Source organism: Hippopotamus amphibius, chromosome 11 (genome assembly GCF_030028045.1).
Source record: "Hippopotamus amphibius kiboko isolate mHipAmp2 chromosome 11, mHipAmp2.hap2, whole genome shotgun sequence".
Classification (NCBI taxonomy): Eukaryota; Metazoa; Chordata; class Mammalia; order Artiodactyla; family Hippopotamidae; genus Hippopotamus; species Hippopotamus amphibius.
Genome location: NC_080196.1, coordinates 35,971,879 through 35,997,928, shown reverse-complemented (window position 1 = coordinate 35,997,928; position 26,050 = coordinate 35,971,879). Strand labels below are relative to the sequence as shown.

Here is a 26,050-nt window from a genome sequence, read left to right as displayed (position 1 = left end):
CAGGCAGGCCAGGCCAGGCATGAAGATTCTGACCACCCTGGGGGTCTGTGGAGCCAACGGCTCTTACTCAGTCCTCTAAGTGCCCCTGAGCCCATCACCCACCTTCAGCATGACTTTCCCCTGAGAGGAGGGCAGAGCCCAGGCCCTGCAGCGCACAGAGAAAGGAAGACGAGAAAGAGGGGACAGCCCATCACCTGACCACAATTTCCTCCTGGCCTTCTCAGCTCCTCCTCCAGGGGCAGGTCATGGTGGGGAAGGGGCACGTGGGCACAGAGGAGAGGAGCAGCCTCTACAGAGACCGTGGACTGTATGCCGAGTAGGGCCGTGTCCTCCAGGTCCAGAGTCACAGCTGCGGCCGGAGGGCCCCGATTCCCTCTGCCCGGAGAATCTGGCCTCCCAGGTCTCCCACTCCCCAGCCCAGGCCTGGCCTTTCTCCTTCTGTCCATCTCAGATGTGCTGAAAGAGCCAAGCAGAATCGCCCCGCTTCCGGTTCCCGGAAGCCCCCCACCATGTGCCCTCCCGCCGGCTCAGCGGAGAAGGGCCACGGGGCCCGGAGAGCCCCACTCCCGCGACTGCTCCTGCTGCTGCTGCCCTTCCCAGGTGAGGAGGCGGGGACGCGCAAGCGGCTGTGCGGCCGGGGGCTGGGGGTGGGCGGTGCGGCTCTGACCCGCGGCCTTTTCTCCAGGCTTCTGGGCGCTCTCCAAGGCTCAGCACCTTCAGAAAGTGGCAGGGCAGACCCTCTCGGTGAGGTGCCAGTACCCGCCCAAGGCCGGGCCCTACGAGAAGAAAGCCTGGTGTAAGGAGGTGACCGCGCTCAAGTGCACCCTTCTGATCACCAGCTCCGAGCCCCGCGTGCTGACTCAGGCCTCTCGGGTCTCAATCTGGGACAACCCGGGCTCCGGCTTCTTTATTGTCACCATGACTGATCTGAGGGAGCAAGACTCAGGACACTACTGGTGTCAAAAGCGTCACGCTTCCAGCCGCTCTTTCTCCAAGTCTGTGCGGTTCTATCTGGTGGTGTCTCCAGGTGAGCCCCTTCCCTGAAGCCCCCTTGCTCCCTTTTGGTGCCTCCTGGCTGCCTAGTCGTGGAAGCCAGGCTGCCCTCCCCCAGCCCCGTCTCCGGGGGATGCTGTTGGGAACACGTGCCCAGAGGGACTCACACACGTGCACATACACGCACCCGCTTCACACACTGTCGCCATGATTTACAAGCCTCCTCAAAGATGCTCAAATAGAGCCATTCATCTTTATGTAATTCACAATTTTTGCCACATTGGTGAGCACATCGTTCAGTTCTGCTGCTGTTTTTTTTTCATAGCAAGACTTTCTTGATGAAGGAAGCAGTGCATTGATTTACACTGTGGCCTGAGGCTCCTTTATCTGAGTGCGGATTCTAGGATGTTTTCCTCTAACAGCAGCCACAGCCATCAGAACGTACTCCTACATAAAACTTAAACCCCAAACCACGTGTCAATAATGTAATCCTTCATAGTTTTATACAGTTCAGGCTTAGTTGTGCTTTGGGCAATGAAGCTTAAAGTAAATACAGAAGAATTCCTTCATATAATTGTGTTCAAATTGCGCATACAGTAAAAGAAGAGCTATGTTAACAATATTTATGCACTTTTCAAGTTGCCATGAGAAATACTGTGGTAGCTTTTTTTTTTTTTTTCCAAAAAGATGTTAGGCACATAGCTGTGTATTAACTGAGTGAGGCCTAATTCTTTTTTCTTAATATATAAATTTATTTATTTATTTATTGGTTGTGTTGGGTCTTCATTGCTGCACACGGGCTTTCTCTAGTTGCGGCAAGTGGGGGCTACTTTTCACTGTGGTGCGCGGGCTCCTCATTGCCATGGCTTCTCTTGTTTCGGAGCACAGGCTCTAGGAGCACGGGCTTCGGTAGTTGCAGCGCATGGGCTCAGTAGTTGTGGCTCACAGGCTCTAGAGTGAGAGTGCAATAGTTGTGGCACACAGGCTTAGTTGCTCCGAGGCATGTGGGATCTTCCTGGAGCAGGGATCGAACCCGTGTCCCCTGCATTGGCAGGCGGATTCTTAACCACTGTGCTCCCAGGGAAGCCCCTGTGTTAGCTTTATTTGTTCTAGGATTTGGTCCTCCATATCACTAGCCAATTCTTGAATACATGGAGCTAAAGTATCAATGATAAGTGTTATTTAAAATCCATTCTTCACCACAGATTAACCTGATATTGTGAAGCCAACTTCTCTGTTGCAGTCTTTCAATCATGTTTAGCAACTGCAGATAGATTTTAGTTTTAGCACCACAAAGTGTTACTTCACAAGAAGCCCACAAAACACTAGAGTTTCTACGCATTCAAGAGCTTTTTTTAAAAGACAGCATATTAAAAAAAAAGAGCTTTTTAATTCAATATTCTTTTTTAATTAGTATATGTTGAAGTTGTGTTTTTATATTTTGCATGTAAATGCCATTTGTTTTATGCTGTATTTACTTCATTACAACTCAACAAATAACTCACTGGATTTTAGTACTTCACCATCAATTATAATTACAAAACTCATACTCTGTGAGTGCCATCATTTCCTACTGCTGCCACAACAAACTGCCACAAACACAGTGGCTTAAAATAACACACATTTCTGATCTGACAGTCCTGTAGGTCAGAAGTTCAGTATGGGTCTCACTGGACTAAAATCAAAGAGTCAGTCGGCTATGTTCCTATCTGGAGGATCCCACATGCCACGGAGCAACTAAGCCCATGCTCCGCTAAGCCCATGCACCACAGCTACTGAGCTCACACGCCTGGAGTCCGTGCTCTGCAACGAAGAACAGCCCCTGCTCACCGCAGCTAGAGAAAGCCTGCATGCAGCAACCAAGACCCAATGCAACCAATAAATAAATAAATAAAAGCAAAAACAAACAAACAAAAAATTAAAATGATTATAAAAGTAACAGATTATAAAAATAAAAATTTTCAGGTGTTTATACATTTTGGGGTTATCGTTACTAACTATAATGGTAACTATTGTTGGTTATAGTTACCAACTAACCTTAAACTATGACAGTCCCACTGTGTTACTAGTACACAGCCAGCTCCGTATTTGGCTGTCCATGCCAATTTGATGACACCCAAACTGGTCTCTACCCTGCTGAATGAGACAAGCTTACTAATCCCATGCTTAGACCTTAAGGCAATGTCAAACCAATGGAAAAGTTTCAAATATTTTACTCCTAATTTCTATATTGACCCTGTTGCAGGTGGTTATGATCTGTGGACCAGCACCAGCCCATAGGTGACCCGTTCAGGAGCTCAGGACTAGAGTTTTTCCTGAGTGTCTTGGACCTCCTCCAGGCTGGGCGCATGGATTGCTCCTGGTCATCGTTCCGGGCAGCCTCAGAGAGTGCCTGTAGGACAAGGTCATATCCACATGTCCATCGGCCTGGGGGTCTCTCCAGGGAGGACTTTCTAGCCTCAGGCACCGCCTCCTCCAGGCCTCTCCTAGCCTCTGTCCCCCTCTCTCCCTCTGCTTTGGGGGAGACAGCCCCTCTCCTCGACCCTGGGTGGGTGTGCAGACCTCCTCAAGGACATGAAGAGGGTCCACGTCCTGTCACAGCCTTGGGGACAAAACTACTTCTTTCCCTCCAGCACCCCGTCCCCCCAGCAGCCACCATCCTCTCTTTCTCCTCAGCAGCTCCCATCGCTTCTCCAGCAGGGACCTCCTTCCAGTCTCGACTTCAGGCTCCGAGCTCAGGGAGGCCTGGGGTCTTCCTGGGAAGGCAGAGTAGTGGGTTGCTGGGCAGGTAGCTCACAAAGTCTCAGAATCAAGAGGGTAGCCCCATCTACCCAGGCTGTTGAGGCGGTGGGGCCGGGGGGTGGGGGAGGGGTGGGGAGGGCTCCGCTACGGAGCCAGGAGGAATAGAGATATGAAGGCAGCCCTTAAAACTCCCCGCGAGGGGCCGCCTTCCCCTAACTGCCCCAGCAGTGTTGAGAAACGGCATGGGCTTCGGAGAGGAGAGAGCCTGAGCGCGGGGACTGTTTCCGCACTTGAGGAGGGCCATCCAGAGACGTAGGATGCTTAGAGGGAGGCCAGGCCTCCTGACTCTTGGTCAAGTGCACCTCTTGGACCCGGAGTGACCTCCACAGGCATCGGACAGAGCCTGGGCCGAAGGTCTATCTAGTCTCGAGCCAGGGAACGTCACAGCCGGGTGCCCCCTGCCTCAACTTGGTTTTCTCCTGGGCTGATGGGCTTCTATTTCCAGTCCAGCCCAGTTCCCTGTTCCAGCTTTCCTGTCAACAGAACAGGAGGGCTGCCCTCCCAGCCCCCCACTCACCAAGGTCCTTTCTCTTTCCCTGGCAGCCTCTGCCTCCAAGCAGGCCACCGACGCTCCCCATGACCTGGTCTCATCTCAGACCCAGAGCTGCGTGTCCTCCACGGGAAGAGCCAGAGAGGCCTCCAAGGTTTCCTCCACCATCACTGCCCTTTCACAGTGAGTTCAGAGTGGGCCTCCCTTCCCCACAGGCCGGGATCCGGGGCCCACAGACAGAACTGCCACCCCAGCCTGGTTCTGTCCCTTTTTTGTTCCTCTGTCCTCCAGGCAACAAAACTCTACCCTCTGGTCCAGCCCTGCAGCCGCCAGTGCCCTGGTCCCAGTGCTCTGTGGGCTCCTTGTGGCCAAGAGCCTGGTGCTGTCAGCACTACTTGTCCAGTGAGTAGGGTTTGGGTTGGACTTGGGGGCAAAGGGAGCAGGGAACAGCTTCTGTCTCTGGATAGAGGATCAAAGGGGGAATCAACCGGAGAGCACAGACGCAGGAAAAATTGTCATCCACAGGGATCTCCAAGTTATACCCTCACTGTTCAGGCCAGGCCCACCTTTGTCTTTCAGCCGCAAACTCTCAAGTGTCTTGTCCACGTTTCTCGATCTCTGTGTTTTCTCCTTTTCCTCTCCTCCCCTTTTTTCCTTTCTCTTTCTCTCCCTCCCTTCCTCCCTCCCTCCCTCCATCTAGCCCTTCTTCCTTCCTTCCTTCCTTTCTTTTTCTTTCTTTTTTCTTTCCTTCCTTCTTTTCTTTCCTTCTTCTTTTTCCTCTTCCTCCTCTTCTTCCCCCCACCACCTCCACTCCATTCATCCCACCATCAGTAGCACTGACCTGTACAACCAGAAGTCCCTCCCTCCACCCGCCCTTCCCGGAATATCTGCCCAAAGCCATCAGCCCAGGACATGGCCTCATCCTCAGTCCTAAAGGAGAGAGGGTGTGCACAGGAGGGAAACAGTCACAGGCTCCGGGGGAAGGATACTCACGAGGGAAAATGTAGGTGGGGCTGGGTGGGGATGCAGGGAAAGCACAAGAGAGGAGAGAACCCAGACATAGGATCAGTCAGGCCAGAAGCAGGCCTGCTGGAGGAGGGCAGGCCCAGGGAGAAGGGAACAGGTTCAAAGAACGGATTTGAGTCACTTCATGTATTCCTTCCCCCCCCATATCTCAGGGCCTTAAGGAACCGACATGTGCCATGTGCAGGGGTCTCTGATGCGCCCGCTTGGCCCAGAGCCCAGGGCCCTGGGTGCTTCCTGCTGAACCTCAGGACCCAAGAAGGATGGCCTGATTCCCCCGAGGCCCCAGGAGCTCCTCCGTCCCCTCTGAATTCTGAGTTCCCTGCGATGGGCAAAGCCTCCCAGAACTTGAGCCAAGCCCCCTGGCTGCACGCGTCGCTCCAGAGCTGAGGACTTCACAGCCCTGGCAACCTCCCAAGGTCCAGGCCCACAACGTGCTCACACTCAGTTTGCATCTGGGCCAGCGCCATGCAGTGACAGGAGCCAAAGCCCAGGGAAGCATCTTTCCACTAAACCGGAGCTGCCCCTGCTGAGCACGGCTCGACCCCTCCCCCTGCTCCCACCCCTCCTCCTTCTCCTCCTCTCCGGAGCCCCAGAGCTCAGCCAGACGCCCAGGTCATCCCAACATCTCTCTCTCCCCTCCCCTGCTCAGCCACACGGTGCAAGGGTTCTCTGCTGTGCGTCTGTCTCTTGCTTCTGCCTCTTCCTCCCCCTTTCTAAATCCCACCACCTCACCCCGGGCCCTGGACCCTCTGTCAGTCACCTCCTAGATTGTTCCCTCTTCTACATCCCTTCCCTACAACACCTCTGTGCATCCTTCCTGCATGGGGATTGAAGTCCAAGGTCATTATCAGGGCCCCACGCTCTGCCAAGTTAGCCACCCCTTGTCTCCACGGCACTGTGCATCCCCCATGCTGCCCTCTCACCGCCACCAGGATGACTGCAGGCTCTGGAGAGAGGCGAACCCTCTGCTTTTCTGCACAAGTGGGCAGGAGCTCCTCCACCCGGCCCCAATTGAGATCACGCTGGTCTTACCCCAGGCTCTGCCCCTGCCCCCCCGCAGGGCTGTTTTCCTCTCTGACACATTATCCCAATTTTGGACCTTCCAGACGGAGCCTTTAACTTACTTATCTTTTTTTCTCCTGTTCTTCATCTTTTCTTCTTTACACTTACTTTCTGGGAAAGTTCCTCAATGTTCCGTTCCAGTTCTCCTATTCAAATGTCTACAGTCTATGTTGTCACATTTTAAAGTTTCTAAATGGTCCATTTGCTCTCTGAATGTTCCTTTTTCTATAGCACGCTTGTTTTATTTGGGGATGCCGTATCTCCTCTGGCAATATTAAGCTTCTCACTTTTGAAGGTTTGTTTTTTCGTTTGTTTGTTTGTTTTGAGCCTATGCACTTTCTGTTCCCTCCAAGTGCATTTTTGTGTCTTTTGTGTCCTCCTTTCATTGGCCTCTGCCTTTCCTCAGAACTTTCTGGAAACCTCTGCTGTTTCTCAGCAGCCTGTCCATATTGAAAAGCTCTGACACTCAGTGTGTTCCAGGGGTTTGTGAATTAAACTGAATGTATCTTCCCAAAATTCACATGTTGAAATCCTAACCCCCAAGTTGATGGTATTAGAAGGTGGGGCCTTTGGGAGTGATTAGGTCATGAGGGTGGAGCCCTCATGAATGGGATTAGTGCTCTTATAAGAGAGACCCTACAAAGCACCCTTGCCCCTTCTGCCACATGAGGACACAGTGTGTAGACAGCCCTCTACGAACCAGGAAGCCCTCACCAGACATGGAATCTCCCTGTGCTTTGATCTGGGACTTCCCAGCCTCCAGAACTGCGAGAAGTAAATGTTTGTTATTTAAGCCACCCAGTCTATGGTGTTTTGTTATATAGCAGCCCAAACGGATTCAGACGAGCATGGTTTCATTTTTTTCTCTTTGACAACTCAGTTTCTCCAAAAAGGACTCCTAACTGTTGTCCCACGGGTATTGACCTGGATGCCAGGGTTCTAGGCACCAAACATAGCAAAGCAAGGATGCCTCACTGCCCAGGGCCTGTTTTCACTCACTCAGCCCAACTGATGTAACACACTTTCCGCTCAGTCATGCCTGGTGTCCTAAGCAGAACACCTCTGAGGTTCACCCTCATCAGAGACTACCCTTAAGTTCTCTGCAGGGAGGTGAATGAGAGGAAAGAGAGAGGATGTGGGCAGCTAACCCAGCCTCAGTGTCACGGGAGGCTAGAAGCCCAGTGGCTCCCTAGGCAAGCTTTTGACCCACTCGGGTTTCCAGACCGCATTTCTATTCCGCTTTCTGAGGTACCCATGCTTTCACTTTGTAAGGCTTTTTGCTCTTCTAAGGTAAAACTGAATGCCTCTTAATCTCTTCTCTGGGCCATTAAGTGATCCAATTGTTACCCAGCTTCCAAACACTTTTGAGCACTTATCTCTTTATCTCTCTTTATCCTTGAGGATGGATTCATACAATTTTTACCCATTTACAGTTTCCATGCCTTCTTAGAAGGAATAGAGAGGGACCCCAGGTTTTTCATCAAACAACCCCTCCCACCACCCACCACCAAGGGCAGGAGTGAGCGAGACCCCAGATCTCCACTTACTCCTATGAAACCTCCTGGCCCCCCCTCCCCCCACAGCCAGCACTGAGACCCCTAGAGCAACCTCTCCCACCTTTATCCCTCTTCTCTCCTCCAGTTAGGACAAGATGCCCAGGCTTCCCTGGTCCTCCCTCATCACCCAGAATCACATCTCAACAAGGCCTTACAAATTCATTAAATTAACCCCATTTCCCAATCTGCCCAAGTCCATAAATCTTCTCATTCTGCCCTCTGAACGTCAGCACAAGCTCTTATGTCCTCAGCTTCTCTGGACGTGCCTCTCCCCTGGGAACACTGCTGTCTCTGGAGTGCTCAGATTGCTGGCTTTCTGTTCCCCTTTGCCTCCTGCCTCTGGCCTGAAGGCAGGGTTGGGGTCCTCTTTGCTCCTCACTGCCACTTCCTACCTTCCGTACACCAGCTCCCACAGTTTGGTTTCCTGCAGTCAGGCTGTACTGTAGACCACCCATCACTGCCACGGATCCTATACAATTGGGAAGATTCCTCTTCCCTCGTTGTTGATCTTAACCCCGGGCTCACTGTCACTCAGTGTCTGCTCCTTCCGTCATCTGGTGAACCTGGGCCATGTAGACCACACACCCTCCTTCCAAATCCCTGCCTCTCAGTTCCTTGACCTCCTCTCCCCCAGAGGTCTTGTCCTCTTCCCTGCCTCAGCCACCCATTCAGATGGTCAGTAAGCATAGCAGCTCCCCTTCCTGGGATAGCTCATCTCTGAGAAACCCACATTCCAACCACCGCCTGACTCCCTAGCTCAGTCCTATTAGCCTGATCACGGTACCCCTTCCACACCACGGGGTCAGGATCCTTTCGTCCTGGCACCTTATCCATCTCTGTCACCCCACACATGCTTTCCCTCCCCTGGATCTCATGACCCAGTCATGTAATCACGCTTTAGCATATAGTCGCAATTTCTTTGTCTGTCTCCCCTCTCCCTGTACGCCCCCAGCAAAACTCCTGCCCTGGTTGAATCCAACTTCCCACTTACTCTGTCCTGCAACCTGTCCCAAAGCTGAAGGTGGCTGGAAAACACAATCTATCACGCTGAAACATCTCACTGTGAACCGTGGTCTCCATGCTAGACCTCTAGTTCCCACCGTGCCCTGGCCCCACAAATGCCAATGCCCCTCCCCCTCCTCACACTCAGCTGGTGCCCCTGTCTCCACCTCACAGAAAACAGGGCAACCCTGAGAAAGGAATGTCCACTGGGTCCAACCACACCTGTCAATCACCCCACCTCTGTACCCCCCACAAGCACTGTCTTCTTCCCACCACTCTCCTGCTCTCATCTCCGGTTGACTTCTCCCCAAACCCCTTCTTCTCTTGTCTACATGATAAAATTACTCCAGAAGTTCTCCCCTCCCTCCCGCATCATCTTTTTCTCCCTCTCTCATGTGTCGTAACTGTCAGAATACAGTGGGCTCTCATTAGTTACCTATTTTATACATAGTAGTGAGAGTACAGGGAACTCTACTCAATGATCTGTGGTGACCTAAATGGGAAGGAAATCTAAAACAGAGTGGATATATGTATACGTATAACTGATTCACTTTGCTGTACAGCAGAAACTAACACAACATCATAAAGCAAATATACTCCAATTTAAAAAAAATAATACAATGGGCTATGACATAGTAAAAACCTTCTCTTGGCCCCACGGCACCTCCAGCTACTGTTCCATATTCTATTGCCTTTCACAAAACCCCCCAAAAGGACTGGATTCACTCTCAGCCTCCAGTATTTCTCCTTCTGTTCTCTCTTGAGCCCATTCCAATTTATTTGTACCACTCCCTGAAACATCTTGTCGCAGTCTCCCATGGCTTCCACATTGTCAAATCCACCGGCCAATACTCAAACGTCATCATCCCAGAAAGATGAGCACTAGTGAGTACGGCTCTCCTCTCCTTCCTTCTTGAAATGTTTCTTCTCTTGGCTTAGTGAAAAGAAAAGAAAAGGAAAGGAAAGGAAAGGAAAGAAAAGAAAAGAGAAGAGAAGAAAAGAAGAAAAGAAAAGAAAAAAGAAAAGAAAAGAAGGAAAGGAAAAGAAAAAAAGGAAAGGAAAAGAAAAAGAGAAAAGAAAAGAAGGAAAGGAAAGGAGAAGAGAGGGAGGAAATAAAAGAAAAAAGAAAAGAAAAGAGAAAAGACTCGTAGTTTTTCTCCTAATTCATTTTATGCTGCATAAGTTGCCCCAAATTTTGTAGAGCAAAACAGCAAATGACACATTTATTATCTCACGGATTGCTCTGGGGGAGTCTGGAATTTGGGGACACTTTTTTTTAAGACTTTAAAATAATACTAATTTATTTATTTATCTGTTTATTTGGCTACACCGGGTCTTAGTTGCTACATGCAGGATCTTCAGTTGCTGCCTGCAGGATCTTTAGTTGCAGCATGACGGCTCTTAGTTGCAGCATACAGGATCTAGTTCCCTGACCCAGGGACTCGAACCCAGGCCCCCTGCATTGGGAGTGCTCAGTGTTAACCATTGGACTACTAGGGAAGTCCCTGGAATTTGGGAACATCTTAATTGGGTGTTCCGAATTCCAAATCTCTCATGTGTTTGCAGTCACCTGAAAGCAGTGCCTGGAGCACCACTTCCCAGACGGCTCACCCACCCGGTTGTTGGAACAGGGTCTTGACTCCTTGCCCAGAGTGGCTGATCCCAGAGAGTGAAGAGAAAGTCATGGTGTCTTGTATCAATACAACCTAGTCTCTGAAGTCACATACCACTAACTCTGCCGTTTTCTGTTCATTAGAAGCTGGTCACTGGGTCCAGCCCACACTCAAAGGGGGAGGGATTTGGCTCCATCTTTTTTTTTTTTTTTTTTTTTTTTGGCTTTATTGGGTCTTTGTTGCTGCACACAGTCTTTCTCTAGCTGCGAAAAGCAGGGACTACTCTTCATTGCAGTGCTCAGGCTTCTCACTGCAGTGGCTTCTCTTGTTGCGGAACACGGGCTCTAGGTATGCGGATTTTAGTAGTTGTGATGTGTGGGGTCAGTAGTTGTGGCTTGCGGGTTTTAGAGCACAGGCTTAGTAGTTGTGGCGCATGGGCTTAGTTGCTCCGCAGCATGTGGGATCTTCCCGGACCAGGGATGGAACCCATGTCCCCTGCATTGGCAGGAGGATTCTTAACCACTGCACCACCAGGGAAGTCCTCGGCTCCATCACTTGAAGAAAGGTATATCAAAGAATTTGTGGACATGATCTAAAACTACCACAGTGCACACTGCGGCCACAAATTATTTACACTTCTCCCACATGCAAAATATACTTATCCACCCAAAAGGCCTCCAAAAGTTTCATCCCTTTATGGCATCAGCATGAGGTCCAGGAAACTGTCATTTCAATCACGCCCAGGTGTGGATGAAGCTCCATAGGCACAGTTCTCGACATGCAGACCTGTGAGCTAGAAAAACAAGTTATCGGACACACACCCAACAGACAAGGCTGATTCACACATTGGGTAACCCTGGTAGAAGTACCTGTTCAAAATAGCAGGGAATAAGGGGTAAAAGCAGTCACGGATCAATGGAAAAGCTAAAATTCAGCTGGTCAAATGTTGGAAAGTCCTTGATGAGTCCTCTGCTCTGCGCCTACCTGGGAATAATTTCCCATGGCTCTTGGCTCCTCCCTCCGGGCTCTGATTCTGCCCACTTTCCGTGAAAGGCGGCCCATGTTTACACCTTCGTAGTTTTCTCAGCCTGCTTCCTGCCCCTTTTTGGACAATACAAAGGCCTTTTTATACTCCACTCTGCCTTTCAGTCCAAGCTGGAAGTGTTCTGTGAATGTCATTCTCTTAAAAAAAAAAAAAAAAAGTGTGGGTCTCCTGTGCGTCTTGTTGGGATTTACTCAATTAAACAGAAGCCACCCCCACAAATCTCTTCAAGATAAGATCTCGGACTTCCTGGTGGTGGTTAAGAATCCACCGGCCAATGTAGGGGACACGGGTTTGATCCCTGGTCCATGAAGATCCCACATGCCGTGGAGCAACTAAACCTGTGAGCCACAACTACTAAGCCTGTGCTCTAGAGCCTGCGAGCCACTATTTTTTGTTTGTTTGTTTGTTTTGTTTTGTTTGTTTTTTCTTTTTTTTAATTTTATTTATTATTTGTGAGCCACTATTATTGAGCCTGAGAGTCACAACTATTGAGCCCTAGAGCCCATGCTCCACAACAAGAGAAGCCACCTCGAGAAGCCTGCAAAATTCAACAAAGAGTAGCCGCAACTAGAGAAAGCCGCACGCAGTAAAGAATACCCAATGCGGCCAATAAATAAATAAATTTGTAAAAAAAAAAAAAAAAAAAAAAGGATTTTTTCTGTACCTCAGGAATAATGCTTTTTTTCTCTTTTTTAAATTGAAGTATAGTTGATGTACAATATTATATAAGTTACAGGTGTACAACATAGTGATTCACAATTTTTAAGGGTTATACTCTATTTATAATTATTATAAAATGTTGGCTCTACTCCCTCTGTTGTACTATATCCCTGTAGCTTATTTTGTACAGAATAGTTTGCACCTCTTACTCCCCTACCCCTGTGTTGCCCCTCCCACCCTCCCTCTCCCCACTGGTAACCACTAGTGTGTTCTCTGTATCTTATCTGTGAGTCTGCTTCTTTTTTGTCGTATTCACCAGTTTGTTGTCTTTTTCAGATTCCACATATAAAAGATATTACACAGTATTTGTCTTTCTCTGACTTATTTCACTTAACATAGTTCCCTCCAACTCTATCCATGTTGTTGCAAATGGCAAAATTCACTCTTTTTTATGGCTGAGTAGTATTCCATTGTATGTCTGTGTGTGTGTGTGTGTGTATCACATTTATATGTTGATGGACAGTTTGCTTCCATACCTTGGCAATTCTAAATACTGCTGCTATGAACATTGGGGTTCATGTATCCTTTCCAATTAGTGTTTTTGTTTTTTTCAGTTGTATACCCAGGAGTGGAATTGCTGAGTCATATGGCAGTTCTATTTTTAGTTTTTTAGAGACCTCCATACTGTCTTTAAGCTTCTTAGAAGACCTCGTGTTTGAAAGGATCTGTGAGGACCTTAAACTCATTAAGGTCCTTTGGTCTGAAGCACTATCTTTGATCTCTCTGAGATCTTCACAAAGGATTTTACAATCACACCCTTGGTTTCATCTTTACACCATATTTTTCTGAGAGTGCTCTGGATTTGATTTTAGCATCATTTACTGTCTGGAGAGGCTAAGAATTTTCAAATCCATCAAGTCCCAGCTCCTTCACATTTAATAACCCAGACTGTAGTTTCTCTCTCTCCTCTCACATTTCACAATAAGCCACAAGCAGAAATGAGGCAGCGCCCTCATCACTTTCCCTGGAGATCTCAGCTACACCACCCAGTTCATTAGGTACACTTTCCACTTTCCACATTACTGCAGGTGGCAGTGCTGCCAAACTTTTGCCACCACATGACAAGGCCCCCTTTCCTCCTCACCTACTGGCTAAGTGAACCTGGTCCATGTTCTTATGGTCTCTAACGCCAGTTACCTCCTTGGTAAAATCAGGACTGACAATATCCATATTACCAAGCTGTTTGGATTACTAAGTAGGATCATCTATTCATAAAGCATCAGACATATGGAGGACACAGAACAAATGTGGAGCCTTAGAGAGTGAGGTATAGTAGAGAGAGAACTGGCCTGTGACACAACAGAGACAACTCAGAGCTGATCTCAGCTGGAGGGACGGACAACACGTAGGCAGACGGTGAACTTGCGTATCTACAGGAAGTCAGCGCCTCTTCTCTGTGGGCAGCAGAGGGGATACAGGAAAGAGTCAGAGTGAGAAACTGACCAACCTGGGCCCAAAGCACGCGCATCCTCACTGACACCCCTTTCTGACCAGCTGCCAGGGGCAGCCTTCCTCCTCCCCAGGAGGCTGGGGCCACCAACCTGATATACGACAGGCTGGGGACGGGGTTGCCTCTGCGTCTGTGTGCCATTCTGCTGAAGCCCCTGACCCCCTCCTGGCTTCCTGTTCTGACTGCAGGGTGGGGACCCACAGTGGAAAATCCTGATGGAACTCAGGAGTCTCGGATGCCAGTAAAGCCACCTGCCACTTTCAGCAAGTCACTGACCTTCTCTGGACCTGTTTCCTCACCTGTAGGGAGATGCATATTACCTCCACACTGTTGTGAGGATTGAGATAAACAATGCAAATGAATAAGCCTTCTAAATTATAAAATTCTGTGAATATAAGTTCCCTACATTTCCTTCAAGCTCTTAAACTCTGCCCTGCATTCCCACCTTTAATCTCTAGGGGGCAACCTTCTCCACTTTGCCCTCTTTTCCCATCATCTCAATTTCTGATCCTCAGTTCTTTTGTTGGCCAGACAGAAGCCAGGAAGTCTCTTGGGTGCTGTTGGAAGCAGGGAAGGGCTCTGCACATAAGCCCAGTGAGTGGAGGGGCCCAGAGTGATCAAGGCTTGGAACCAAGACCTGGATTAGTTTTCTCAGCTCAGCCCTGCGTGGACTTTGGCAGGTCACTGCCCCTCTCCGAACCTCTGTTTCTTTCTCTGGAAAATGGAGGGGATGAAGATGAGTCAGAGTAGCCATGACTTCACATGAGATGGGTTAAAAATAAGACAACAGACCCAAAATGGAGTCGCTTATGCTAAGCCCCATGTCACCAAACGGAGGCTTAATCTATACTTTCAGCATTCTCAGAAATGGAATCTTAACCCAGTCAATCAGGAGTCACACCTGATCAGCCTTAGTTAAGCAATCTGTCTGACAGACCCCTGCCATCCCCTAAAAGAAAGCAACTTTGCGATAACCAACCTGCTTTTTTTGCCAGTATAACCTCCTTGGTTCCACTCCCCTATAAAAGTCTTTCATTTTGTACAGCTCCTCAGAGCTCTTCTTTACCTGCCAGATTGGATGCTGCCCAATTCAAATTGACTTTTGCTAAAATAAACTCTTCCACATTGTCATATACCTCTTTTTTTCTTTTAACAGTTTGCTAGAGAGGGTACACAGTCCCAGGAAGGTGCCGAAGCCTTCATTCCATTGACACTCACCTCAAAGAGCCTGGCAGCATGCTGCTATCCTTGGGCTCCCAGGTTTGGGGTCTTTTCCTCAGAAACCCCAGTCTTCCACTTCCTCTTTCCAGTTCTCCGCCTTCTTTCTGGGCTCCTCTGGAGACCAGGCTCCGCTCCAGGTCCAAGGCAGGGGATTCTGGAGAAGCCAGAGGTCTCAGGCAGACGGGTTCCTGCTCAAGGTTAAAGTGCTCAGTTTACTGGAGAAATCTGAATATGGACTAGGGAACAGGCTATTAAGAAATGATTTTTAATTGCATTGGCTGTGATAATATTAATTTCCTATGTAGCAAGAAGCTCCTTTTTCAGAGATGCCTACTGAATTATTTAAAGGTGAAATGTCAGGATATCTGCAATTTATTTTTAAATACTTCCTCATAAAAAATACAGGGAGTTAAAAATAAAGAAATGGAGTGTAATATCTGGACCCTGAGCTCTGATGACAGTGCCTGGGGCAGGCACATCTTGCTCTTCTCTGGAAATAAGGCAAATAGTTCCCCCCTTCCTGTGTGGAGGTTACAGAAAGGCATCTCTCTGGGCCTGTTGGTTAAAAAGCTGCATCCCCTTCTTAGGGGGGTACTCAGGCAGCACGTGGTGGGATTCCAGCCTCGTCTGTGCCCCTTGGACAGCCCCAATGACTGGCACACCTGGGGAGTCCCACCCGGTGTCAACAGATGACAATAAAAGCAACCACCATCACAGCCGCTGTCCCGGCAACGTGCCCCATTTCAGTGAAGCCTTGAACCCAGCACTGGTCGGCAGGTGTCTGCAACGGCCACACCTCGAATTGCACCTACCACACCAGGTTTTTTTCTCTTTTCTTTTTAAATTACGTATAAACACCAAGGTTTTCCTGATTCTAGAAATCCTCGGGTTCATTAAAGGAAAATAGGTCAGATTCTTTCATCTACTTATTATTTCAAGCAGCGTCTCACCAGCCTCAGGTCGAGCGGCAGAGGAGCTGAGGTACAGCGGTACCCTCAGCACCCAGGCTGCCTCTCCCCTCCTCCCCGCCCCCCTCCTGAGCCAGCCCCAGCCCCTCTGGGGACCCCTGCTCAGCACACTCCCCTTCTTTGCTCCCAGTTCTCTTCCTCCCTACAGCACCCACAAAAACCTCCCAGGGTGGGAACACATCCGTGACCCACCAGTTAGACCTGAGGGTGAGGCCTATGGGGTCCGGTGGGGCTTAGGGCTGTGGTCAGGATCCAAACGACCCTCTGACCTTGTCAACTGTCTTTAGCCCAACTTTCGGGGGGAGGGGGTGTAAAACCGGGACCCAGGAAACGAGAGATACCGTGTAGAAAATGTGGGGGCGGGGGAGGTGGAAAGAGTGGACAGCCTTGAGATGACCACAGTTTCCTCCGCGGACTTGTCAACTCCTCCCCTGCCTGCCCACCCCACCCCTGCCCCACCCGAATCGGGGAAGGGGAAGCTGGGCAAGGGGAGCCACGAGCATGTCAGTTTCCTGTGGCTGCCCGCGGGGTGGGCAGAGCTGAGGCCTCCAAGGGCCCAGCCATGCTCTGTGCACCTGGGAGAGAGGGGCCTCTCCTGGCTCCACTTCCCTTCTCCCCTGTTCCCTTAGAGCCCATCACCCCAGGTCTCCTTCTCAAAGAGGCCTTTTTTTTTTTTTTGATGTGGACCATTTTTAAAGTCTTTATTAAGTTTGTTACAATATGGCTTCTGCTTTATGTTTTGGTGTCTTGGCCCCAAGGCATGTGGGATCTTAGCTCCCAGACCAGGGATCGAACCCGCACACCCTGCATTGGAAGGCGAAGTCTTAACGACTGGACCACCGGGGAAGTCCCTCGAGGAGGGCTTTATACGTCTCAATTCTTTCTTCTCAAAGGTGCTGGAGGAGCCCTGATGAATCAGGCCCATTTCCCAGGGACCACATCACTCCTCAGCCCCTCTACTCCAACCAAGGGCTCAAGGCGGGGGGTGGATTGGCTGGGAGGACCTTTCTGCCAACGTCACCTCCTCCTGGCCTGCACGTGCCCTTGACTTCAGAAGAGGGGTTGAGGAGGAGGTTAGGAGGGAAGGCAGGAGACGGAAAGGGTGGGCCAGAGAGAAATGGCCCTGCCGCCAGAGGCCCAGCCGGGAGGCTTGTTTCAGATGTGGCTCTTGGGAGACCACTTCCCTCCCCCAGTCTGAGAGCCCTCTGACCTGAAGCCATGTATCCCAGGCTCCCCGGGGAGAGACATCCAAGCCTGAGGGAATGGAAAGGGTTTCTCTGGGCAGGGTCACACCTACCCCAGGAAGAAGGACTGTGGACCTAAAGAAAAGCACACAACAAATGAATTGTGAGTTGAAACTTTATTCAGGGACCCTTACTGAGGACGACAGCCCGGAAGACAGCTGCTCAGTAGCCCTGAGGAAACGGCTCTGCAGAGGTAGGGGAGAGCCAGTTTATATGTGGTTTTTTTGACCAGGGAATATGTGCAGTCAAGCTTGCATCTTGGTAAGAAAATACTGCTCATCACAAAGAAGAGATATTTCGAGTTAATTGTAGTGCTTTCCTGTGAATGAGAAGATGCAAGAATCTGGGGTCATTGGAATTCTTCCTGGGATACGCATCTCACTCTCCAGGGACCCGTTTATCCAAAGCTCATGGTGGCTTCTGCTGTTTTTCACCCCGAATTCCTCTCAGGGTGCAGTCATGGGCAACTGCAGTGGGTTACAACTTGACTCTCGTAGAACAGGGTGTTGAGCAAAGTTCTTTGTTCTTTGTTCACGGGACAAAGGAGGGAGTCTCAGCAAATCACTGTGACCTGCCAGTCACCGGGCCCAGCTGTAAAGCAAGACTATGTCCTCCCCACACTTGGCCCGGGTCTGGCTTCACTGTCACCCTAACTGGGCTCCAAGAGGCGAGCTCAGGCACACTGTTGGGAAACACAGGGCTCCCTGCAGCTGCCAGAATTTTATAATCATCCCTGGTGTCCCTAGTGAACTCCTTTCCTGAGGAAATGGGTCTCCACAGGCACCAGGCTTCTGGAAGAAATGCCCCTCACCCTCTCCCCAGAGGACTGGCCCCTCCAAACAAAGAGCTCCCCACACAGAAGCCAGGAAGGAAGAGCCTTACAGATTTTCTACTTAGAAAACCAGTTCTTATCTGTGATAAAAGATATGATAAACGATGTCTTTAAAAAGTGACATGATAGGGACTTCCTTGGTGGCGCAGTGGTTAAGAATCCACCTGCCAATGCAGGGGACAGGGGTTCGAGCCCTGGGCTGGGAAGATCCCACCTGCTGAGGAGCAACTAAGTCTATGCGCCACAACTACTAAGCCTGCACTCTAGAGCCTGCGAGCCACAACTACTGAGCCCATGCACCGCAACTACTGAAGCCCATGTGCCTAGAGCCCTTGCTCTGCAACAAGAGAAGCCACCACAATGAGAAGCCCGCACACTGCAACAAAGAATAGCCCCCCGCTCGCAGCAACTAGAGAAAGCCTGTGTGTAGCAAGGAAGACCTAATGCAAAAATAATAATAAATAAATAAATAAATAGATAAATAAATTTACTAGATTAAAATTTATTTCCTAGAGAGGAAAAAAAAAAAGCCTGTATGCAGCAATGAAGACCCAATGCAGCCAAAAAAAAAAAAAGTGACAGGATAGAAAAAATAATATATGTTATACAAAAAATAAATACCCAAATGTACAAGGAATTTGTAAAATCAGTAAGTAAAGGGTGTTAAAGAGAAAAACCAGAGGCCCAAAATGGCACCACTTGGGCTAAAGCCCATGACAACTAACCTAGACTTAATACCTGACCTAACTGCACTCTCGACCTCCCCCAGGAACAATCAGTCAACCAGTCTGGAATGTCCTGGACAGCTCCAATGAGCTAATCTGCCACGTGAGCCCTCTCCATCCCTCAGAGGAAGAAGCGGCTGCCTGCATGATAAAACCCTTTCTCCCCTCCCTCCCAAAAAGATGTCCAGGCCTTAAGATAATCCTTTATTTTCTTTTGCTAACAGCTCCCTTGCCCCCCACCTCTCTTCCTGTAAAAACCTTCCACTCCGTACAACCCCTCGAGCACCATTCTAGATGGGGTGCTGCCGATTCGTGAATCTCTGAATAAAGCCAATTAGATCTTCAAATTTACTGGGCTGAACTGTTTCATAACTAGGACAACAACTTAATAGAAGAAATGGAAAAGGGCAGAAACTGCAATCCAAAGAAACACCCATGGGAAAGTCATATACGGAGGACAGGATCAATTCTATTAGTAAATGGGAAAATGCAAATGAAAACAAATGGGAGAAGGGATCATTTTTCCACCCATTAAATCAAAGAGTGGTCATTTCCAGTGGTGATAAGATTGTGAGAAAATGGGCAGTCTCAAAAGCTGTTGGTGGGAATATAATTTAGCACGTCCTTTTAGGAAATCAATTTTTCCAGATTTATCAAACTATTAAACAGGCATCCTCTTCCTGCAAAGAATTCAATCATTCCTGGAATCTACAGGAGAGAATACAGTCACGTGTGCACCGAGGTAAATAAAAGGCTATTTGTCACAACATTTTACACAACAATGAAACTGAGAAATAAGTCAACTGACCATGAAAAGGAAAGAAACTAAGTAAGTGATGTTTCATCACTAGTACCAGGTACTATGTGGCAGGTTGGAAAGAATGAGGCAGATCTGTGTGTACTGATGTGCATAGATCAGCTTGCCAAGACATTTAAGTGCAAAAAAGTCAAGCTGCTGAGTGATACATATCATAGTACCTCGTTAACATGAGCTGTAATGAAGATAAAGCTATATCCATAGATACAGTGCGTGCGTGCATGTGTGTGTATGTGTGTGTGTGTGTGTGTGTAAAAACGGGACAGTGTGTAAGGACTGTCTCATGATGCCAACAGGAGTTAAATCTGGGTAGGGGTGTGGTGGGTGCGTGAAGGGGCACTTTCGAATTTTACCCTGTGTTCTGCATTGTTTGAATATTTTTACGATAAAATGCCCTTGGGTGCAATAAGATGGCAATATTTTCATGACAGTTGAAGTGAGTGGATTGTAAGGATGTCAGAGGTCCTGGCAGCCTTGCACCCCCTCTTCGCCCCCCCCCACTCCGAGACAGCAGTGGAAGATTGTGTGTGTCTGGTCCTGACTAAGTCTCCTGGTGGCAGGAAGTCTCAGTGCCCTCTCTGGAGGCTCACTTTCTGTGCGGTGTGTCCACATTGGCAACCTAACAATTTAATTACACATATGTTCTGTCCCACCCCCCATTGCCCAGTGAGCTTAGCACGACCAACTGATGCCCTGCTCCACGCCCATCTCTGATTTATCACTCACTACCCAACCCAGCAAGTAGGCTGACTTTACATTCATTAAAAAAAAACCCAGACACGATGCTCATAGTGCCCTTAAGCACGACCGCCAAAAACTGGAAACAACCCAGCTGGCAAATGGCTAAACAAACGGTGGTCCATCCATACAAGGGAACACTACTCATCAGTGCAAAGGCACAAACTACCAGTACACACAGATTAATTGTATTTCTATATACTAGCAATAAACATGTGGAAATCGTTTTTTAAAATAAAACACCATTTACAATCGCTCACTAAAGATAAAACACTTAGATGTAAATCTAAAAAACACATACAAGAATTGTATGCTGAAAGCTGCAAAACACTAATGAAAGAAATCAAAGATCTAAATAAATGGAGTGTTCATGGATGGAAAGACTTAACATAGTAATCAGTCCCAAACTGATACACAAGTTTAATCAAATTCCTATCAAAATCCCAGCAAGATTTTTTTTTTTTTTTGGCGCACAGGCTAAGTTGCTCCACGACATGTGGGATCTTCCTAGAGCAGGGATCCAACCTGTGTCCTCTGCATTGGCAGGCGGATTCTTAACCACTGCGCCACCTAGGAAGCCCAAGATTTTTTTTTGTAGGCAGAGGTAAGATTCTTTTAAAACTTATAAGGAAAGGCAAAGAAACTAGAAGAATGAAAACAATTCTGAAGAAGAACAGAGTGGGAGGAATCATATATACAGCCATATATATGTGTATGTATATATATACGTATATAGTCATCAAGGCTGTGTGATGTTGGTGGAGGGAATCAATGGAACAGAATAGGGAACCCAGAAATATCACCACACAAGCCAACTGATTTTTAACAAACCTGCAAAAGCAATTCTATGGAGGAAGTATAGTCTTTTCAACAAACGATGCTGGAGCAATTGGATATCCATAAGAAAAAAAAAAAGGATTTGATCTAAACCTCACATCATATACAAAAGTTAACTCAAAAATGAAGCCTAGATTTAAATGTGGAAGACATAAAACTATAAAAGTTCAGAAGGTAACCTAGGAGAAAATCTTTGGGACCTGGAGCTTAGCAAAGAGTTCTTAGACATGATACCAAAAGCATAATTCAATATATAAAAGAAAAAACTTGATAAAAGGAGTTCAAAGCTAAAAAGTTTACTCTGCAAAACATGTTAAAAGGACATCAAGACAAGCTAGAGTTGGCAGTCTCTTTAAAAAGCTCGACATACACTTGTCATAGACACAATTATGACAGGAAACCACAGCAATTGCACTCTTGGGCATTTGTCCCAGAGAAATAAAAATTTATGTCTACATAAAAACCTGAACGTGACTGTTCAGAGCAGTTTTATTTATAAAAGCCCAAAACTGAAAACAACCAGATGTCCCTCAATTGGCGAACAGTTAAACAAACTGTTTATGTGCACCTCCATGGAGTACTATGCAGCAGTAAAAAGGGATGAGCTTTTGATACATGCTGCACGTTGGCTGGATCTCAATAATTTTTCCTGTGTGAAAAAAAGTCTCAAAGGTCACATACTGTATGATTCCATTTATATAACATTCTCAAAATGACAAAATGACAGAAATGGAAAACACGTTAGCAGTTGTCAGTGCTTAAGAATGTTGAGAGAGGCAGGAGTGGGTGTGGCTATGAAGGGGTAACATGGGGGGGAGTTTTTGTGGTGCTGGAATAGTTCTGAATCTTGATTGCAGTGGTGGTTACCAGAATCTACAGGCGTCCTAGAAGGGTACTCAGGACTTCTGTGTACTGTCTTTGAACTTCCTTTGAATCTACAATGATTTAAAAGTTGAAAGCTGGGACTTCCCTGGCGGTCCAGTGGTTAAGATTCCTCGCTTCCACTGTGGGAGTACAGGTTCAACCCCTGGTGGGGGATATAAGATCCCCCCATGTTGTGCAGCATGGTCCCCCAAAAAATGTTTCAAATAAATAAATACTACAAGCTAAAAAAATTAATAATAATAAAGACTGTAGGAGTCACTTGGGGTTTGTCTTCTCTGTTAAACTGTGAGTCCTTCCTGCCCAAGGCTGAAGGGGTTGGGGACAGGGGAAGAGTCCATAGCAGGCTCTTATTAAACGTTTGTTGCGGGTAATAATTCTGGTGTTACGTGGACACAGCTCGGGGATGTTGCGCGGCCAAACATCCCTAGAAGTTTCACATCTCTCTCCCAGGAAATCTTTGGCTTCTGGGAAGGAGCCTTTGTCCAGGGAGGAAAGGTGAGAAGATGGGATGTCTGTTCGGCTAGGTGGGCAGGAGGCTGGAGGCGGCAGCCATATCCTAGCCCACCAGGGGGCAGCAGAGGACGGAGAACGGTGCCCACGCCTGCGCTGGAGCGGCAGCCTCTCTCTGCCCAGGCACACGTCCTCTCCCCACCGGTTGCAGGTGCAAAACCAGCCCGAGCAATCCCAGGGCCTGATAGGAGGGAGCCCCAAGGCCAATCAGAGGTCTCCAGATCTTGGGACTCAAGATAGAGAAGGAGCACTGAGTGGGCTCAGTGTCGTCACCCTCTCTGCCTTACCTTCTATCGTGCTATCTAAGGTTCAAGAGCTCCCCACTCAGAGCACCGTCAAGGACAAGGGTGCTCGACCAGCCCGAATCTCAGAGAGGGGACAGAGACCCCTGACCACCACCCAGTCATGCAGCAGGCAGGACAGAGTTGTGCAGCTGTACCTGAACCGATCTCAACCTGCAGACCATGGACCCGTCTGAAATGGGCTCAGAGGGGGAAGATGCAAAGACCTTGGGACATTCCCAGAGGCAGATCTGAAAGCTCAGTGCACCTGCTAAAGGCATTTGCTAGCTGATTCTTCAGGGCCAAAGGGAGGGAGAGCTTCCTAGGAGGGATGCCGATATGTGCCTCTTCTCACACCCTATATGCACCGAGAGATAGTACGAAAGTATATGTTCTCAGACAAAGCCTCAATTTCCTTGTCTGTATAGTGAGGAAAATGATAGCTCTCTCTCCCGGAGTTACTCGGATGGTTACTTAGAGCAAGTGAAGCGCCTTGCACAGCACCTGGCATCTGGTAGGCCGTCAGTAAGCCTGTTCCAGCGCCCCCTGCCGTCCCCGGCGCTGCTCTGTACCCTATACCGACTCCAGCTGCAGTATCCTTGTTGGCCACCGGGAGGCGATGTGGGACCACGGTGCTGTCTGTGCGCACTGGAAGACTCACTGTGGGAGAAAGAATTCTGCAACCCGAGCAGCGGAATTGGAGCGTCGCCCAGAAACTGGATCTCACCTTCTCGCGCCAGAGTGGCCCTCGCAGTCTCCACAGCCTGGAAAAGGCCCACGGTAGGCAGAGCAGAGGCAACAGGTGGGGTGGGGAGTCAGGAATCCTCAAGTTGGAGGTCCACGAGTGCTCACCCACAGCCCAGATTCCTGAGCTGGCAGATTTAGAGACCCTACTCACTGCCCATTCTGGACACCTTCCTAAAAGTATGGGTGGGAGGAACGGAGTACCGTTCAAACTGTCTTCTGGGCTCCTTCTGGGGCAGTCTTGCCTAGGCATGCATCTTTGACATGTTGGACTGAGACAAATCTGGAGGTTTGGGTTAAGAAACTCACAAACCTGGAAACCATGGACAAACCTGTTTATCATTTTATAAAACACAAGTTGTGTCAGTCCTTTTTAAAAAAAATTCTCAAGTGGCTTCCCAATCACACCTAGTATATATAATCCCAGACTCCGCTCCAAAACCTACAAAGCCAGGCCTGACCACCCATCTTACCTCCTTCCTCTTCCCTCCCTGGCAGGCGGCAACCCAGGCACTTTCCACATCTCCATCCCTGTACTGGCAGGTCCCTCTGCCTGGAACCTCTCCCTCCTGAAGTCTGCATGGCTCGTTCCCTGACTTCATTCAGGTCTCTGCCTCCCCCCCAAGAGAGGCCCTCTCTAACGCACCTTATTCTTTCTTTCACAGCACATCGTATTATATATCTGAGTTTATGTTTACTGTCTGTCTGTCCCAGGAGGATGTAAGTGCCCGGTGGGCCAGGCTCTTGACATTCTGTTTCTCTGTCACTTAGTAGGAGCTCACTAAATACTTGCTTAATGAATGCATGACTTAATGAATTAATCTACAAAATGTGGAGGCTCAAGAAGAATCATGATGGTGACAGCTGTATGTAAATTTAATATATATTATTGTGTCGATTTTGTGCCTGTCATACAGGCTTTAGGCATCGTTGTTATTTTCATAAAGAGAACGTGCTGGGAAATAGATCTGATCTGGGCCCAAAGCTCCGACTGTGGGCACTCTCCAGTCCATCCTCTTTCTTGCTCTCTTCCCGTTCTTGGAGCAGTGGGTACCCATCGTGCCAGAACAGAACAGAGTTGAGCGTCCTGGGCTCTACAGAGTTGCTGGGGGCTGTGGTCCTTCTGCAGTGTGCTCTAATCCTCTTTCAGCCGTCTTGGGCCTGGAGCTAGAAAAAGGAGGGCCCAGATAACGCCCCTCTCCCTCTCTCCTCATCCCAGGCTGCCTCCCGGGACTTGTACCTTGGTTCCGGCCCAGGACAGCCCGAGCCTCCAGAGATTCCCGGTTTGGGGTCAGAGGACAGCGCGCAGGGAAGCACTGGCCTGGAGCACCGAGCTCCGCCGGCGGCTGGTGGGAAGCGGACAGCCAGAGGGGCCGGAGGATCGCGGTAGCGAGTGTCAGCGAGACCCGGGAGGCGCAGCGCGTGGAGAAAGGACGCGGGGCCGGAGTCGCGCGGCACGAGGACGGCGGAGAGCAGCCCGCTTCGGGAAGTTGGATTCAGATCCCCACAGGGCGCCCCCGGGACCCCGGCGCTTGTGCGCGCAACTAACAAGTGTGCGATTACGAGTGCAACTGGCGTGTGCGCGGGAGCACTGCATGCTCCTGAAGAGGCTGGTGTAAGAAGCTTCAGCGTCCACACAAAGAGCACTTAGATGAGGACCATTTAAGTTAGGGGGGTGGGGGACGGAGAGAAAGGTGTGGGGAGCCTGGGGAGGAGGATGCGGGGGTTAAAGGCGTAATCTCGCCGGAGTCTGGGGCGCCGCTGCTCTGCGAAGGGGACCCGCCGGGGCGGGAAGCGCGGAGAGGGCAAGCGCCTGGGCCCGCTTCTCGCCCCTTCTCCGCAGAACTTTTCCCCCTCCCGCTTCCCTCGCTCAGCCTCTCTCGGGGCGGTCTCCGGGGATTGTCTCTCACATCCATTCTCCTTTCCTCCTTGATTTATGCTGCAGAGTGGAACGACCTTCCCTGACCTCATTTTCATGACGGCGCGAGCACATTCCGGAGCAGGCGCGCGCCGGCACACACACACACACACACACACGCACACAGGCGCGCGCGCGCACACACACGCACGCACACACACACACACGACCCCGGGCTGCTGGACCCTGCCCATCTCTGAGTTCACACCAGCTCCGCCACCGTTCTGGGCACTGCCGGGGCTGTGGACGCTCAAAGGATAGATCCTCATTAGCATCTGGCTTTGAATATCATTTGCATTTTATTCATTTCATGTCAAAATGCTCAGAGCTCTTCCCCAGCCGCAGCCTCTCCCCGGAGCTTGAGAGTCGTGGGCCTCCAGCTCGAGCCTCTTCCGGGTGGGCCGCACATTTGCTGGCTGCCTCCATCCCACTCACCCTCGCGTGGCCAGCGCACCAACGACCATCCACAGCCCCGACGAGAGGGCCTAATGTCTCCTGCGCTCTTGGCAAGTTCCAGGCCCAGCGCTAAGGGTTTACGTGAACGAGCTCATTGAGTCCTTACACAGCCCAA

General features: G+C 49.4%; 1 protein-coding gene across 1 annotated transcript; it reads left to right on the top strand.

Annotated features, from left to right (window-relative positions):
• The first annotated feature begins 245 nt into the window (after positions 1-245).
• Positions 246-25,109, top strand: NCR2 (natural cytotoxicity triggering receptor 2). Its single transcript, XM_057698186.1, is given in 10 exon segments — positions 246-316; positions 452-600; positions 686-1,027; positions 4,339-4,468; positions 4,577-4,687; positions 5,293-5,302; positions 13,963-13,992; positions 13,994-14,060; positions 23,406-23,597; positions 24,781-25,109. Coding segments are annotated over 10 exon segments (1,431 nt in total).
• Positions 25,110-26,050: the final 941 nt, after the last annotated feature.